Source organism: Callospermophilus lateralis, chromosome 8 (assembly GCF_048772815.1).
Source record: "Callospermophilus lateralis isolate mCalLat2 chromosome 8, mCalLat2.hap1, whole genome shotgun sequence".
Taxonomy (NCBI): Eukaryota; Metazoa; Chordata; class Mammalia; order Rodentia; family Sciuridae; genus Callospermophilus; species Callospermophilus lateralis.
The window spans coordinates 10,841,827-10,861,157 of NC_135312.1; the positions used below are offsets into that span (position 1 = coordinate 10,841,827).

At 32.5% G+C, this 19,331-nt stretch overlaps 1 protein-coding gene across 1 annotated transcript in view; it reads right to left on the reverse strand.

Moving 5' to 3' along the window:
* Positions 1–19,331, reverse strand: part of Fbxl5 (F-box and leucine rich repeat protein 5) — a 43,271-nt gene that overhangs the window by 9,372 nt on the left and 14,568 nt on the right. Inside the window, exons 4-9 of the mRNA XM_076863978.2 lie at positions 18,478–18,664; positions 16,385–16,567; positions 13,718–13,843; positions 10,344–10,492; positions 9,697–9,779; positions 8,123–8,848 (exon numbers count right to left, since the gene is read on the reverse strand). Of these exons, the coding sequence (XP_076720093.2) occupies positions 8,123–8,848; positions 9,697–9,779; positions 10,344–10,492; positions 13,718–13,843; positions 16,385–16,567; positions 18,478–18,664 (1,454 nt within the window). The remainder of the gene's footprint in view (positions 1–8,122; positions 8,849–9,696; positions 9,780–10,343; positions 10,493–13,717; positions 13,844–16,384; positions 16,568–18,477; positions 18,665–19,331) is intronic.

The window sequence follows — 19,331 nt, forward strand, 5'->3', positions numbered from 1 at the left end:
GAGTAAGGGATTTGTGTAGCCACTGGCTTTACTGACCTTAGTAAGAAATCAAACCAGTAAAAAAGTAAACAGCAATTATAATATCATATGATGAATGCTCGCCTGGGAATATGTACAAGGGCCTTGGGAGATCAGAAAAGGTTTCCCAAAAGTGACATAAACTGTGATAAAAATGTAATAAATGAACAGAAATCAATAATGAGATGTTACACAGCAAATACAGCTAAACATAAACTTTATGAACTTAATGAAGTCATTACCTTTAAGAAACTCAGTGAGATACAAGAGAAAACAGGGACAATTCAATGAAATCAGGAAAAGCAATTTATTATCTAATAAGAAATTTAACAGAGACAGATATTATAAAAAAAAAAAAGAAAAAGAAAAACCAACAAACAAATCTTGGAATTAAAGAACTCAATGAATGAAATAAAAACAAAAGAGAGCTTCAACTGCAGAATAGATCAAGCAAAAGAAACAATTGAATTTAAAGAAAGGTGTTTTGAAATTACCTAGTAAGGAGGGGTGGCAATGAAAAACAGTGATGACAACCTATGAGACTTATGGTACACCATAAAGTCATTAAGTGAGCAAATAATCACATTATGACAGTTACAAAAAGAAGAGAGACAAAAGAGACAAAGGTACAGAAAGTTTATTTAATGAAATAATTACTTAAAATGTCCAAATCTTAGAAAACATATGAATATCCAGCTGCATGAAGCTCAAAAATGTCTAGATATTTAATTGAAATAAGTGCTGTACATGGCACGGTTTAATTAAACTGTCAAAAGTAAAAGACAAAGAATTTTAAAAGCAGTAAGAAGAAAAGTCAAGCCACATGTAAGGAAATCCTCGTTATGCTATCAGCAGTTCTCTGTAGAAACTTGGTAGGCCAGGAGATAATGAGATGAGATGAGGGGAGATGAGATGAAATGAGGGGAGGGGAGGGGAGGGAGGGGAGGGAGGGGAGGGAGGGGAAGGGAGGGGAGGGGAGGGGAGGGGAGGGAGGGGAGGGGAGGGAGGGGAGGGAGGAAGGAAGGAAGACATATGTAGGAAGTAAATTTGGGGCTGGAGTTGTAGATCAGTGGTAGAGCACTTTGCCTAACTCATGTGAGGCACTGGGTTCAATCTTCAGCATCACATAAAATAAATAAAAGTACTGTGTCCACATACAACTAAAAATATTTTTTTAAAAGTAAAATGTGACATCAAAAATATAAATTGTGAGGCAGAAGGTAAAAGTCTAGAGTTCACGTATACAACTAAAGTTGTTAAAATGATCTATCAGAACTGTAAGGTGTTTTATGCAAGCCTTATGGTAAACACAGAGCAACCAACTATAACATACATAAACAGTCAAGAGAAAGGAATCAAAACAGCACTACAGAAAATCTCCAAATTACAAAGATAAATAATAAGAATTTTTAAAAAATTAACAAAATGGCAATAATGACTTCTTATCTATCCATAATAACAATGGATATAAATGGATCAAGTTCTCCAATTAAAGACAAAGTAGATAAATGAATTGAAAAAGACCAAACTATAGGCTGCCTAAAAGAGATTACCACTAGGCTTAAGGAGAACATGGGCTGAAAATGAAAGTATGAAAGAAGAAATTCCATATAAATGATAACCAAAAGAAAGCAAGGGTGGCTACATTTAATTAGCTACAATAGAGTTCTAGCTAAGGAGATAAAAAAGGTTATTATTTAATGATAAAAGAACTCAAGAGGACAAAACAACTGTAACATATATATGTACCCAATATTGGAGCACTCAATTATACAAAGCAAATAGTAGTGGACATGAAGGACAAAACAGTAATATAATAATAGTAAAAGACTTCCAATACCTATTTTAAACAACAGATGAATAAGCCAGACAAAAAATTAATAAGGAAAGACTAGAATCGAACTTTACTTTAGACAAAATTTGTCTGATATTTAAAGACCTCTCCATTTGAAAGCTTCAGTGTACACATTCTTCTCTAACACACATGGAATACTTTTGTGGATAGACCAGACCATATGGTAGGCAACAAAACAAGTCTTTAACAAAAGACAAAAGACAACAAAAACACAACATACCAAAACTTGTGGGATACAGCAAAAGCAGTAGTAAAAGGAAAATTCAGTGCAAGAAATGCTACATTAAAAATAGAAATAGGCTAAAGAAATAGTCTAACATTACATCTTAAGGCACTAAAAAAAAGAACAAACTAAGTCCAAAGTTAAAAGAAAGAAGGAAATAATAAAAACCAGGACACACATAAATCAAACAGAGAAACAAAGTTCACAGAAAACAAAATTCACAGAACCAAGAGTTGGATTTTTGAAAAAATAAAATCAGCAAACCCTTCGCTATTTCAAAGAAAGAGACTTGAATATATATAATAGAAAATGAGTGTTTCATTTCCTCAGAAACGAAAAGGATTCTAACAGACTATTTTGAATAATTATGTACCAACAAATTCAATAACCTAGAGCAAGTTGATAAAGACCTAGAAAAATGAAACCTGCCAAAGATGAACTGATAAGAATTAGAAGGCCTGGATAGATAGTAATAAAAAGATTGATGTAGTAATTAAAACACCCCCATGGGCTGGGGTTGTGGCTCAGTGGTAGAGTGCTCACCTACCATAAGTGAGGCACTGGGTTCAATCCTCAGCACCACATAAAAGTAAAATAAAGATATTGTGTCCACCTCTAACTAAAAGATAAGTGTTTAAAAAAAAAAACACCCTCAACAAAGAAAATCCCAGGAACAGATAGACAGTTTTACAGTTGCATTGGCTATATTAGTTAGTTGCATTCTATTAAACTTTCAAACACCAATACTTTCTAAACTCTTCAAAAAAAAAAAAAAAAAAGACACATCAAAGGCAGAGCTGAAGCAGGTACCTGCTAACCTATTTTACAAAGCCAGCACTGCCTGATACTTAAACCAAAGATATCACAAGAAAAGTAAACTACAAGTGAATGTCTCTAAATGAACATAGACAGAAACAGCACATCAAATTTAAACAGTGATCAAGTGAGATTTATCCCTGGCATGCAAGGCTAGTTTAAAGTAAGTAAATCAATAATGTGATGCATCACATTAACAGAATAAAGGACATAAACTACACGATGGTACCAACTGACACTGAAAAGCACTCAATGAAGTTCTACATGCTTTCTTGAATAAAACTTTTAACTATTTAGGTACAAAAGGAAAGTTCCTCAATAAAACAAAGGCCATTTATGGGGAGAAAAAAATCTCAGCTAACATTGTAATCAATGGAGAGGAAGTGAAAGCTTTTCCTCTAAGATCTGTACAAAACAGGACATTTACTCTCACCATTATATCTTACAAAATACCAGAAGTACAATCACAAGCAATTACACAAGAAATAAAGTGTCCCCTCTCAAAAAAGTAAAATAACTACCTACATACATACATACACCACACCCACAACAGCAGAATACACATTCTTCTAAAGTGTACATGGAACATTCTCTAGAATGAACCATATGTTGGGCTAAAAAAGACTTAATAAGATTAAAATCACATAAAGTATTTTTTTCTAATCACAAAGGTATAAAATTACAAAGCAATTATCAGAAGGAAAATGAAATATAATTAATATGTGAAAGTTAAAGAATACACTTATACAACCAATGGATTAAGGAAGAAATCATAAAGGAAATTGATACAAAGGAAAACCGAAAAACATACAAATGCTTCTGAGATGCAGGAAAAGCAGGTCGTAGAAGGAAATTTATAGGGGTCAATGCCAACATTAAATATGGAAGTTAGGGGGCTGGAGATACAATACAGCTCAGTTGGTAGAGTGCTTGCCCTGCATGACAAGGCCCTGGGTTCAATCCAAGGAAGGAAGGAAGGGAGGGAGGGAGGGAGGGAGGGAGGAAATGGGAAAAGGAAAGAAAGAAAAGAAAGTTGGGAACTTAACTGTATAGCTTCAAGAATTAGAGAAAGAAGTACAAGCCCAGAGCCAGCAGAGAAAAGGTAATAATAAAGATCAGAGCAAAGACAAAACAGAGAATACAAAAATCAGTGGACTAAAAAAATTAATAGAACCAAGAGCTGAGTCTTTGACATTAAAAAACAAAAAAAGATGAAGCTTCAGCTAGATTAAAAGAAGAGACAAATTAAACAACTTAGAAATGTGAGCACATTATTACCAATTTTACAGACTTTTAAAAAAAATTGCCAGACAGTACTACTAACAACTGTATATATAGAATTACCTACACAAAATAGACAAATTTCAAGAAAACTGACTAGGAAAAGTACTAAAAACTGACTTAAAGCAGAAATAGAAAATCTGAACAGATTTACAACAAGCAAGAACAACAAATCAGTTATTTAAGAGGCCAAACCAGATAACTTCACTGATGAACTCTACTAAATATTTAAGAATTGATACCAACCCTTATCAAATTCTACCAAAATACTGAAGATGACTTCCTACTCTGTGAGGTCAGCATTGCTCAAAGACACAAAAAGAAAACTACAAAGCCATGTATACCGATGCAAAATTCCCCAACAAAATACTAGAAAACTGAAACTTATTGAAAGGATTATATACCATGACCAAGGAGTTTTAACAACTTTCAACATACGAAAATCTCTCAACATAATACACACTATATTACTAGAGGGAGAAAACACATGATCATCTCAATTGATTCAGAAAAAGCATATGATAAAAGGTCAGATATGAAAACAAACATAATGGTCAATTGTGAAAGATTAAGGCTTTTTCCCTAAGATTAAAAACAAGATTAAGAATACTCATTACTGCCACTTCTATTTAACTTAATACTGGAAGTTCCAGCCAGAGTGATTAGACAAGAAATAAAAGGCATCCAAATGGGAAAGGAAGAAGCAAAATCATCTCTTTACAGATAATACCATTTTATATATGGAAAATCCTAAAAGATTCCACAGAAAGCCTGCTAGAACTAATAAAGTTAATTCATCATGATAGCAGGATACAGAATAAACAAACATCTGGAAAAACCAAGAAAATAAGTCAATTTATAATAGCATCAAAGAAAATACTTAGGAACTACCAAGTGTGAAAGATTTGTGCGATGAAAATGATAACAATGCTGAAAGAAATTTAAAATGGTCTAAATAGATACAAAGACAGTCATGTTCATACACTGGAACACTTAATATTGCTGTCATTATTATTAATGAATAACCAAAAGGATCTACAGATTAGCAGTCCCTATCAAAATCCAAAGGACATTCTTTACAAAAATAGAAAAAACGACCCTAAAATTCATAAGGAACCTCCAAGGACATTAGATAGCCAAACAGTCCTGAAAAAGAAGAAGATTCACACACATTTCTCAACTTCAAAATTGACTACAAAGCTATGATAATCAAAAGTGATGGCATTTCTATTTAGCATAATACTGGAAATTTTAGCCAGAACAATTAGACAAGAAAAAGAAATCAAAGACATCCAAATTGCAAAGTGAGAAGTAAAATGAACTTTGTTGGTAAATGACATGGTCTTATATTTGAAAACCCCAAAGAATTCATTAAAAAAGTTGGAGGTAATGAATAAATTCAGCAAAATAAGAGGATATAAATTCAACACACAAAAATCAGTTTTATTTCTATATACTAGCAATGAACAATATGGAAAGGAAATTAAGAAAACAATTCCATTTACAACAGTATCAAAAAATATAAAATAATTAGGAATAAAAATCACCATGGATTTGTACACTGAAAACTACAAAAGATTGCTGAATAAAATTAAAACAATGACTCAAACATTTGCATGCTAGTGTTTACAGCAACACTACTCATAATAGCCAAAAGGTAGGAGGAGAAACTAGTATCCACAAACAGATGAATGGATAAACAAAACACAATAAAAAATACAGGAATATTATTTAATTACAAAAAAAAAGAATAAAAGCCATGACACATGGTATAATATGAATGGAACCTTGAAACATGCTAAGTGAAATAAGCCAGACTAAAAATGAACAAGTATATGATTCCACTCTAAGAGGGTTCAAAAAGAAGGTTAAGAATTCAGAAAAGAGACTACTTTCTTATCAAAATTCAAGATTTATTCCATTCCTAATGAAAATCACAAAATAGAATATTAAGACCACATGCAATTCTGACTTCATTCTAATTTAAAACCTTGATTGTCAACCTACACTTTTACAGTTATGCTTTTAGCAAACACCAAATAAACTTGCCACAACTCATTCTACTTATCCCTGAATAAAACTCAGTGACTAATGCAAAGAGATAAAGTGACCGTTCCTAATTAGTATACCTCAATGTTTCTGTTCCCAAAAGTTTAGATGTATGCTTCCATTACTTGTATTTTTTCTCAAACTAGAGAAACCAGTTGTACTTAGTACTATATTACTATAAGTGGTTAATTGAAACATTTTTTAATCTAATATAGTGAATACAAAAAGAGGTAAACTCTAAATCTGTATTTTATTTCCTTAGACTCTTCCCATTAAATGTATACAAAATACACTAACTTTATCTAGATCTTTACTCAAAAGATGTTTTTTTTCCCAAAAGTTTCTCTGCTTCATAAAACAATGGAGTAGCATTCTGTATTCTCTATCCTGTAATCCTATATTATTTTTCTTTAGAATATTTTATCTATTTTATGTTTACTATCTATTTCTACCATTAGACTATAAACTTCATTGAGGCAGGAAATTTGTCTCCTTTATTCTGGATCCCTAGCAATTAGAACAGGGAAAGAGCAGGCACTCAGTAAATGCCTAAATAATTTCAAAGGAGCGCTTTAAGGTAATTAAAAAGAGAATCTGAACCCAAGAGTGCAGACTATCTTAAAAGCAAAAATCCTCATCAAACTCATGAAAATCCTCAGGAAGAAAAACAATTTGACTTTTTTTTTTTTTTTAATACTAGGAATTGAACCCTGAGGCATTCAACCACTGAGCCACATCTCCAGCCCTTTACTGTATTTTATTTAGAGATAGGTCTCACTGAGTTTCTTAGGGCCTTGCTAGACTGCTGAAGCTGGCTTTGAACTCTCGATCCTCCTGCCTCTGGAGCCCCTGGGATTACAGGCATGTGCCACCATGCTTGACCTTAAGTATATTTTTTGATGCTAGGGAGTATTAGGTTTGTGCTAAGTAAATTGTTCATATCTGAAATATGTGAACATCTCTCTCCTGAAGAGAAATACATAATCAGTTTCCCAAAGGCTCATGTCAAAGATCAAACAATTATTACATAGCAGTTACTGCTTACTGAAAATGTATCCTGCCTCTCTGCATCTCTATGTTACAATTATTCACCTATGTAAGCCTCACAGCTATGCTAGCTATACAGAAAAACACAACCAATCAACACCAAGTCCGTCTGGGTCCAAAGCCAGTGAACCATGAACTGTCTTCAACACTATGGATAAGAGTACTAATGACCAACAGAGTTCCAAGTGGGTCCCATAAAACATTCAGAAGAAGGGTTAATGAATGTTTCACATCTACCTCTTTTTTCCTCTAGGAGGAAAAAAAGTGGTTCGGTTTAATCTGCTAAAAGATGATGGTTACAGAACAAAGAAAATGTAGAACTTCTCTCACATGCTACTTTTATGTCTTAAGAAAGCAATAAGCAGACCATAATTAAAATAAAAAATTCTAAACTATTATTACACAATTAACCTACAGCCTACCTCTGAAATGCTTTGGGTTTTGGATACACTTCAGCTGCTGTATAACTAAATTACTTCCACAGACATTCTTTATTTTTCACATCTTCTATATAAAATCATAATATACACAAATAATACACACCAACAAAATATGGTATACATATTTTCTGTTATACTATCTATAAACTATCTTATTGATCCACTAAAATACCTTTAAAAATGTAAGTACCCATTTACAAAGTATTTATTAAACTTTTAAATTTATATTTTTCTATATCACAAAGGGTTTGAACTGGCTGAAAAAGTTCATGATGGTATCAAGTCATACTATTCTACCTTTCTGAAGTAAGTCAGGCATTGGTTAAACCTGTTGCTTTAAATAAGTCATTTGAGACTAAGAACATGTCCATTACTCTGGAATTTATTACTCACCTGAGACCATGGTCTGTGATCTGATAACATCCAGAAAGACTGAGAAACAAAAGTACACGGCCAGTCTCTTGATCAGGTTTTTCACTCCCAAAGTAAATTATGTCCTTTTCCCTAGGCAATGTAGTCCTTGATGATTTTCTACACATTGCAGAAGACTCTGGGAGTGCTGACATAGTTCTTAGGGCTGTTCCTGTGCAACAGAATGAATGACCACAATACGCAAAAGCTGGAGAAGCACAATGCTGCTGCCAACAGACACTAGTCCTTAGTCCAACAATATCCTTACTGTAACAAGCAGTTGAAGAACAACCAAAGTTGGATGCTGTTTCCATTACACAGAGACTTTCAACATTTCTATGTCTCCATTCTACAGCATCTTCAATATCAGCCAAATCTTCAGCATCTAACATCCACACATAAGGAGAAGAGAAACTTTCAGAAGAAACAGTTTTAGTCCAGGTGTGTTCGTTATCTATTTCTTCTCCAATGCCTTTGTCAGTTAAACTTTGCAAACAGGCATACCGCTTGGTGGACTGCATGGTAATGTCTTTATTTTTCCATGTAGTTGAAGTAATTTTGCTTGCAGAAGTTTTCAAAAAGCCACTTTGATGAGATGTCAGAATTCCAAGAGCTCTGGAAATCTTCTCTAGAGCCACATCTGTGATTTTCTCACATCCAGACAGATCAAGATGCCTAAGACTCTGGCAACAACCAAGCCAAGACCAACTGTAATTAAGAAGTTACAAGACAATTAATGGATGTTGCTAATTTCTTCAAAATCATGTGAATACATGTTTCTAGAAAGATTATTAAAAGAAAAATTTTAAATCTACTGTAATTATGCAAACACAATAACAATTATCAGGCATTATTTTTGGTGTTAGGGATACAAAAAAAAAATAAGAATAATTAGGAACTAATAGTATTGCTAGCCTAACGGAAGGGTAGAATGGAAGAAGGACAAAGATGGGAAGAACTTATGTTTAATATTCTAAAAGTAAAACATACACACAAAAGAAAGAATAATCAATGATTAATGAAAGAAGATACAGAAGAAATAAGCTCTAGAAATTGATAATCATTAGCCTTGGAAAGAGAAGAGTTTATCTGTTCCTTTGAAATAGAAAATGCTAGGATGGGAGAGAAAGGGCAATCTAGAATAAAGGGGAAATTTATCCATGCTATCCAAGGAAGTATATCTGTAAAGAGTGAAGACAGAAAAAAGTAGTACAGCACCAGAAAACCTCTAAGAATTAAAATGGAGCTTTGCCAAATGGCACTTAATAGCTCAACAGAAATCTTAAAAACATAATGCCACACTACACAGTAGCTCAAAGGCCTATACAAAATACTCAATTATAGAGATGGCAAGATGATACAGAAGTTTGGATCAGGTAGGACCTATGGACAAGAAGTAAAAAACTGGAGGGTGCTATCAAGTTATAGTCATATACGATAGTAAAAAATAGTAGTATAATTAAACTACAACTAAATAAATGAAAAATTACACAACAATTCTACCAATTCATAGTTAGTCAGAATTAATTATATTTAAATATTTTTTTAAAACTCACCTGTCAAATGCAGAATCTGAAATGTCAGTTTGGGTAAGATCCAGATGCTCCAAGTTAGGACAAAGTTCTAAAATCTGCCTAACCTAAAAGGAAAAACATCACTTTGAAAATTTGTACATCTTTAGTTAGATAAGCAACAGATTATTGTTAATAAATATAATCCAGTGGTTTTCAAATTTATGTGCATGTAAAAAAACATTACTTGAACAATGCATTACAAATAACATTCTGGGTTCAAATCTCTGAGAATCTATTTTAGAAGCTATAAGACTAACCCATAAAATTTACATTTTTAAGAAATACCCAAGGAGATTCTGATGTAGGAAAGTCACAGACACACTTTAATAACAACAATGACTTTCATTTGGCCCTTCTCACCATACCTTACATATTACAGAGAATCATAAAATTGTTTCATTGCTTAACAGCTATAAAACAAAATAAAATATTTAATCCTTTCCTAGTCTCAGTTACCTTATATATAACATGTAGGTAAAGATATTCACACTTCAAAGATCGTTGTAAGAACTGAAATAATATTAAAGCCTGGGAAGACAATATTTTTCTCCCCTTAAACTCAGGAATAAGCAAACTAAGTTCTATCACTACTTTTATTAATATCTAAACTAATGCTAATTTATACATACCATTTTGCTGGAAACTGCAGAACTGTATGCTAATACTAAAGTTTTTACGGAAGTACCAACATATGGAAGAACATTATGAATTAAGCCATGGAGTAAACGTTTTTCCATCTGTGCAATGCTGATAGCAATCGATTCTTCTGCAGACTCTTCTGCAAAATGGATCAAAAATCAGAACTCAATACCAATTTTATAATAAGGCTGTTTAAGGACTTACCAAATCATTAAGTATAAAATATTTTGTGCTGTCCTTAAACTCTCTTCTATAAACAATTCCATTTCTAAGCAATGACAAAACTTTTGAAAAGAATTCTGAATATTGAAACAATAAAAGCTCTCCAAAAGATTAGAATATATGATATCAAAAAAAAATGGCCTACAGTAAACAGCACCATCAGTTATCTACCTTAGTAAAAAGAACAGAGAGCTAAAAGAAATTTGAAACTGAACACAATTAGCCTGAACATCTATGAATCAAGCAAAGGAAGGTACCTGAGAATCATTAAATAGTTGAATATAAACATGGCTTTTGCATTTTTCTTAATAACTTCTGAAAATCTTGGGTGTTTACAACAGGTTACATGACTATAACACCAACCACAACAAAAACCTCCAACTCCAATTCTTTGACATAAAGAAAAACATATTTATTACAATAAAAAGAATAAGCTAACAATTTTAAAGCCTCTCAGGATCCTATTATTATTATGCCTGAAAACCTAGCTGGACTGTTTCCAAAACATGAAACAGTTTAAAATAACAAGATTTATACTCAGCATTAAAAGAGAATAAAATTATGGCATTTGCAGATAAATGGATGGAGTTGGAGAATATCATGCTAAGCAAAGTAAGCCAATCTCAAAAAACCAAAGGCTGAATTGTTCTGATAAGTGGATGCTGATCCATAATGTGGAGAGGGGGCATGAGAAGAATGGAGTAACTTTGGATTGAGCAAAGGGGAGGGAAGGAAGGGGAGGGAGTATGGGAGTAGAAAAGATGGAGGAATGAGAAGGACATCATTACCCCAGGTCCATGTATGATTGCACATAGGTGCGATTCTATATTGTGTACAACTAGAGAAATGAAAAGTTGTGCTCCATTTGTGTACAAGGAAATGAAATGCATTCTGCTATCATGTATAATTAATTAGAATAAAAATAAATAAGTTTTTAAAAATAACAAAACTTACTTAAAATAAATGAAGTACAGTAAACAAAAGGAACATAATTCAGAAAATACTGAACTTACTACTAATGATTTTATGTAGGTTATCTTAAATCTCTCCTTTAGCAGACATATATGTAAAATGTAGAAATAAAGATTACTTTAGTGAACCCTATTTATTCTACTACAACTTTACTCTCAAGCCATTCTTTTTTATGTACTGTTTACTGGAAAAGCTCAAAAAGTAAAAAAGTAGTAAACATTCCATGAGTAAAAATAGCTTCTCTGCATGACTAGTATAACACTTAAATTGAAAAGGCACTGAAGTAGATGGGTAGATCCTCAGTTTAGATCGTTTTGTTTTTGAAATAGGTTCTCATTATGTTGCACAGATTGATCTTGAACTTCTGAACTCAAGAGACCATTCCCTCTCAGCCTTTTGAGTGCTAGAACTAGAGGTGTGCACCTCTGCATGCAGCCACAGTTTAGTGGTAAATCCACTAATGAACGAATAGGTTTGTTACCTCAGGAAGGCTTAATCCTTTTTTTAAAAAATAAGTTTATTTATATTTCTTAGTGTTTTACGTTTTTTTTGGTGTTGGGATGGAACCCAGAATCTTGCATATGCAAAAGCAAGTACTCCACCCTTGAAACTTCCCCTTGGATATGAAGGAAAAAACAGATGATCATCTTTTTACTACGTTTAAGACTGAAACAAATATACTAGTTTGGTAAAGCCTTTAAAATTCTTATCATGGATATTATGAGCTAATTTTCTTGGAAAGATAAATTAAGTCTTCCTTGAAGTGACTTGTGAAAAAAACCACATCTCCTTCAGATCTTTGCTCAAATTTCTCAAGGGACTTAAATTAATCACTCTTTAAAACTGCCACTCCTTTCCCCTCTTTCAGGCACACTTTCCCTTCTTTATTTTTCTCTATAAAATCCGTCACCTTCTCATATGACGTATAACTTTATCTTTACTTTACTTTGTCCATTTCCCCTTTCCAATTCTAAGCTCAACAAAACCAAGGGTTTTCTCCATTTTGTTCACTATGATATCCCATTCATACCTCACAGGCAAGTGCATCCTCCAATCTAACTGATATTAATAGATTTCTTCCTTATGAAGTACCTTCCAAGATGCAAAACTATACCAAAGGTAACATCTTCATTTCAAAAAAATAAACTATTTTAGCTGCTGAAACAACAAGTTCTATACTTACTGTTCTTATTTTCCACATATTTAGTTTTTTACCAGGTCAACTTATTTTTTAAAGTGGGAAGTTTTCATAAATAGAAATTTCCTACAGTTTCACGTTTACCAAGGAAAAGACGACTTCCCATCTGTTATTCTACTATTTCATCAATATTTTAGTTAATTATCTAAAATAATACTTATGACAGAATTTACATCTTCTACTTCTATACTCCCAAGCAGCATCTCTCTGTACATCTATTGCAGCATCTTTCATTATGTATCACAAATTAAGAACTATACATTCTCAACTCTCTACATGTGAGTTCTTTAGGGGTAGGGAAACACCCTTGTTTACCCTTGAACTGAGATTCTCATATGGCTTACTGGATGAGTGCACTAGTTTTTATAACATTTTACAACCTACAAAGAAATATCACATATGGATCTTTTCTTTTTTTTTTTCAGTGCTGGAGACTGAATGCAGTGACTCATGCATGCCGAGCATGCGCTCTAACATTGAGCTACAACCCCAGTCCAGAATTTCCATAGACCTTACTTCTTAATTCTACAATTACTTTATGAGGCAAGTGTTATGACTTTAAAAATGAATAAACAGACTCAACAGTTTCATGGTTCCCCCCTCTGGGCCACAGATGACTCAATAAATGCTGATGAACAGACTTAATGAAATTGCCCTAAGAAATACATTATAAACTATAAAATGACTGTATAAACTATAATGACTGTACTTTATTTCCATATGGAAAACAGACATCCTTTTCTGGCTTTTTTATTTGAATATTTTAAAAAATGGGAAACAACACTATGCATTTTTTAAAAGAACTCCAAATAGAGTAACATTATTATTCTTACTGTAACTTTAAATTTTAAATAATAGACTAAAAAACAAGTTTCTTTAGAAAACACAAAACATATGACTCTGAACACTTAATAATTATCAAATATACTGTTAGTAAACACTATGTAATAATTAATTCCAAATATGGCTTACCAGATTCATCTATATCAGCATCTTCATCCCACTCCTGAAAAGCACGACTTTCATCTTTCCTACTTTTCACCCATTCCTCATCAGGCTCAGTATCAAGTTCAGTAGCAGGACCACTATACCAGTCACCTACTCAATGAATAAATAAGAGGAACATAGAAAGTTCAGATCATCTATCACCACAAAAAAATTAACCTATTTTTAATAAAAATCTCTACATTAAAAAATGTTTAGAGCCTCAGGCAATGAATCATCTATTATTTTAGAAATATTTAATGGGTGAGTAAGAAAAATAGACTTAAATAAGCATAAGCTTCAATTTCAAACATACTTAAAATAACTATGTCTATATGGGTCCAACTAATTAATTAATTAATAGCTGATATTTCTAAAACAATAACAGAACTACAAATTTTACATAGTCTGCTATACATCTGCTATGTATCTACTCTCTCTATAAAAGCTTTTTAATTTTACCTTTAGAAAAATAAGTTTAATGGTAATTATTTTGCTATGAAAAACATTATCAATAGCCTTACATGCAATTTTAAAAATCACTGAAAATAACCTAACCTTTGTCTCCTACCATGGCTTCACACTGGCTCCATTACGATGACAGCTAATAAACGAAAGGAAACGCAACTTTCTACCCTGTAGTAAGCAATCAGTGAGCAATTCAGAAGTAGGTGGGGACACAAATGAAAAGGAAAGACTAAGGTAAAGCAAAACTACAAATTTATAGATCCTGGAGAATATAATGTAACCAAACCATAAAACTGTATAAAGTGAGAGACAATGCAGAGTTAATTTACTAAACTCTTATATCTGAATTTAGGGTTTTTCAATCTAGACACCACTGACATTTTAAGCTGGGCAATTCTTTGTTGTGGGGGGTTGATATATGTACTGCAGGGTACTTAGCAGCACTCTGGCCTCTACTAACTAGATGCCAATAAAATATCCAAAGATGGAACAAGCAAAACTATCCCCAGACATTCAAAATATCCTCTTGAAAGGGGGGGGGGGCATAAAACACCATAAGTAACAAAAGCCATTTTTTATCGGAACTTTTGTATAAATATATTAAAACCAGAAAGAAGCATATTTAAAGATTTGGGAGCTGGGGGTGTGGGTCAAGCAGTAACGCATTCGCCTGGCATGCGCGGGGCGCTGGGTTCGATCCTCAACACCACATAAAAAAAAAATAAAAAAATAAAGATGTTGTGTCCACCGAAAACTAAAAAATAAATATTAAAAAAAAAATTCTCTATCTCTCAAAAAAAAAAAAAAAAAAAAAAAGAATTTGGGTGACTTCATGGAAATTAGCAAAGCATTATCACATTTGATAACACTGTTATCAAATCATACCTAATTATATATTTTTCTTAAATATTCTCAATAAAAAAAGCTGAACAAAAAAGTATTTGATATATCCATATTTGCCTTTATTAACTTTTTGCTCAATGTCATTATCCTACAATAACTAATTAAAAACACATTCCACATAAAAAATAATCCTTACGATTCAAATGTATATGTTAAGATCATTATACTGCCATGTGTAACTAATTAAATAAAATAATAATAATCTGAATCATGTAAGTCTACCTAATTCTCCAAATAGCTTCACACAAAAAATATTAAGTATCTAACAACACATTATTTTTAAAGTTCTACCAGTTGGTTATGGTAGCCCACGCCTGTAATTCCAGCTACTCAGCCAGGCTGAGGCAGGAGGATTGCGAGTTCGAGGCCAGTCTGAGCAACACAGAGAGATCCTCGTCTCAAAAAAAAAAAGTGCTACATGTTATTGTAACAAATAAACTTTAAAAATAAGACTCACAATTTAAATCAAACAAACTTATATGAAAAATACATACTTCCATACTAAGTCACACAGAGAAAACTATAAAAAATTAATGTGAATTTAGAGGTTAGTTCTCACCTAAAACAAATTACTCTAATTTAACGACAGAAAATTGTATACATATTTAGTTCTATCTGTTCCATGAATGCATTATATGCTTATGAAAAGAAATTTTTCTTTTAGTTGTTCATATGTAAAACTAACTTACAATGAAATTAGTTATTAATCTATTGTTTAGAGAACAAAGCATTAACAATTACAAAAAGAAAAAAAAAAAAAAAGATATGTTAAAGACAAAAACAGATTCAGCCACTACCAAGACAGCCATAGTGGATAATGGTGCCTTATCTTTAAATTATACAGAATAAATTTAGTCTGTTTTTTAAAAATACTCAATCTGGTTACTTAAAGAAGCTCTGAAAATCAAATACATTTAATTTTAAGTTTTTATTATAAAAACCTCCAAACATAGTCAAATGTAGAAAAATGAATGCCCATATACCCATCACTTATCTTCAACAATTATTGACATTTTGCTCCTGTTTTTTGCATTTCCCTCTCCCAATTATTTTTTCCTAATTATTTCAAAGGAAATGGTAAGACATATAATTTACCCATGAATACTTCAGCAACTAATTTTTCTAAAATGCATGGTGAGAACACATCATTTAACTACAAAAATCTACTTTTTGGTCAAGCTTTGAGTTTTCCTGCCTGGCCTTGATTATTAATAGCCATGAGGATTCATCTAGAAAAACAAATGGAAATATTTTTTAAACAAACTAAAAGTCCTATTTACCTACCTCTGGCCCAATGAACAGGGTAAAGATGTTTCCAAAGTGATCCCGTTTTTGCCAGTTGAGACCATTTAGTGCTGACTTGACTGCATCGACATAATTCTTGAGGATTAAGATAACTGAAAATTGACAGCATTACCTCAGGAGGAAGATGGGTTATACCCGTGGAGTGCTGTGACAGTTCTGCTTCTGAAATAAAAAAGATAAAACTTTAGCAGTAAAGGACACAAGAGTAAATGCAGTGAGAAATTACAATCACATTTCTGTAAGTAAAATCCAGTGCCTGAAGTTAAATCCTTCCTGCTTGCATGATGTGAAATGGAAACAACACGTATTAGAGGTAACATGGAGATGTTAAACTTGTTAAGAACCGGTAGGGTTAAACTATCATGGCCCAGATCATACTTCATCAGTGGGAGCTACAAAATGAACACAGAATTGACTTCCTTTTTTTACAAAGGCGTCACAGAAAAAACAATACTCACTTTGTAGCATAAGTAGCATCATTTGAAAAAGGAACCAAACAGGTTATACCGCTTTAAATCAACAAGTAGAGTCAGCCAGATTATGAGATCTCCGAGGCATTTTTAATGACACATACAAATCTCATGACATTTTTTTCATGCATATGGCTCCTATTAGTCCTTCCTTGTGTTTCCTCTTTGATTTTTGTATTTCATATAAAAGGTCTGTGAAATCTGACTTATTTAACCTATAGGTGCCTTTACCTACTTAAATTATGTGCTAGCCCAGACTACATAATATAACTACTTCTGATCCTGGTACACATTGATAAGGAATCTTTGTTAGCAGAAAGTAAGTCAATGGCTATACAATTTCCTATAATCTATTATTTTGGTACCAATTTTCTGAAAGAAAAGTGAAAATGGGTGTTACAATAAAGAATATAAGATATGAAAGATTTATCACTAAAGTACTATGAAGAATTTTAATACTGTATCTGATTTGCCTTCATAAAGGAATTTAAATATAGAAATGTTATGATCAAATTACTTTAAACTGCTACCTTAAAATGCAAAATATTTTAAAACTAATGCAGCTATAATTTGCTTTGAAAGAGTGGGAAAATTAAATGTACTAAGTGTGATGCTTTTAAATCCTGTGTTATAATTACAATTAAACTAGACACAACAAGTCTTAACTTGGTATCTAAGGCACAAGCTGCATTTCAGAATAAAGCTTACAAGTTTTATGGGTTTAATCATAGCTTAACTTATAAAATCATTTTGTTTCAACATGAATCTTACCTACTTCTTTAAATAAAATATGAGACTGAGAGCTCAATGAGGCTGCTCACCATTTCAAAAGAATATCATACTGCATATAGCTGGCCTGGGAAAAGATGAAAATTCAAAATTTGAAGTATGGTACGTGAATTGCTTTTGTACCACTGTAGAGTTGAAAAATCATAAGTTAAACCATGGTAAGTCAGGGGCCATGTGCATAAACATACCGACTTTGAAAATTAATGAAAAAATACAAGGAAAGACAAAAGCACCCACTTTAGTCAATGGAGCTCAAAAGTTAGGTGGTCTGTATATGGTAGTTCTCAACAATTCTGACTGGTCAAAGTATATCTAAATTCATTCAAGAAACCCTATATTGCAAATAGCTATATGTATGTGTATGTATGTGAGTGCATGTGTATGTGTATAAAATCACCAACACTAAGTTCTAAAATAGAATTACATTTGTAAATGGAAATAAATGATTTCAACTGACCACAATGCAAGTCTCACTTAAATCATTCCTCAAACAAAATCTACAATTCATAACAAGACGCCAGTGGCCCTGAACTAGTAAACTGCTCTTTATTTAAATATACAAATTTCAAGTTGGGCATGATGGTTCATGCCCATAATCCCAGCAACTCAGGAGGCTGAGGCAGAAAGATCAGAAGTTCAAGACCAATCTCAGCAACTAAGCAAGTCCCTAAGCAACTTAGTGAGACCCTGTCTCAAAAAATTAAAAGGGCTGAGAAAAAAATAAATAAATAAAAAGGGCTGGGGATGTGGCTCAGTAGTAAAGCCCCTCTAGGTTCGCTCCCCAGTACTAATTAATAAACAAATGAATCTCACCTATGTCTGACTTTTCATCCACAGAATATTTGAAAAACTTCTGTCGCTCTTCAGCTTGATTCCATAGGCTAAGCCCTCTAAGGAGTTCTGCGGTATCCTTCTGAGAGCAATGCTGTGCAATCACTTTCTTTTTAATGTCCTTAAGTTCCTCATAGGTGAAATATTCCATTAACATGGGCTGAAAAACCTAAAACATTCATTCATTAGAAAAAATATTTGGTTTTATTTTACTCTACACCTTTTAAATTATTATTGACTCAAGTGTAGTATTACAGTTTTATATTTTAATAAGATAAAAATTTTAGTTATTATCACTAAGTCAGTTTATCCCAAAACTGAAAGGAATATCCCCTAAAATATCCTTCTATGGTTTTGTCAGCTAATAAGTCAGACCCTAAATAATTTTAAAACATTAGGACAAGAAGGTTTTCAAACAAGGTCTCTTCCTCAAATGAGAATGATACCCTGAATACTAGAATCATAAAAGTCAGAACACTACTGAGACCTTGAGATAGTGAATAATGTTTCAGGACTTTAAAGATGTTTCCTCTAATCATTATTTTAGTTTTCTTTTTTTGTTGTTGTTGTTTTGTTTTTTTTTCGGTACATTGGTTTTCTTGCTAATTATGCATGGAGATTTATAGATATATTTATAGAATTATAATATTCAGACACAGAATCAAGGTTTTCTTTTAGTTCCACTTAGTTTTAATAGGTATCACAGGTTAAAAAGCACTGCACTAGTAACTCAGTGATTTCGACACTGACTTCATGTTATAATGATTTAGGGAACCTTGAAAAAAGATCCATGCCATGCCTCCCACCTGATTTAATTGATCTGGAATGGGCTTAAG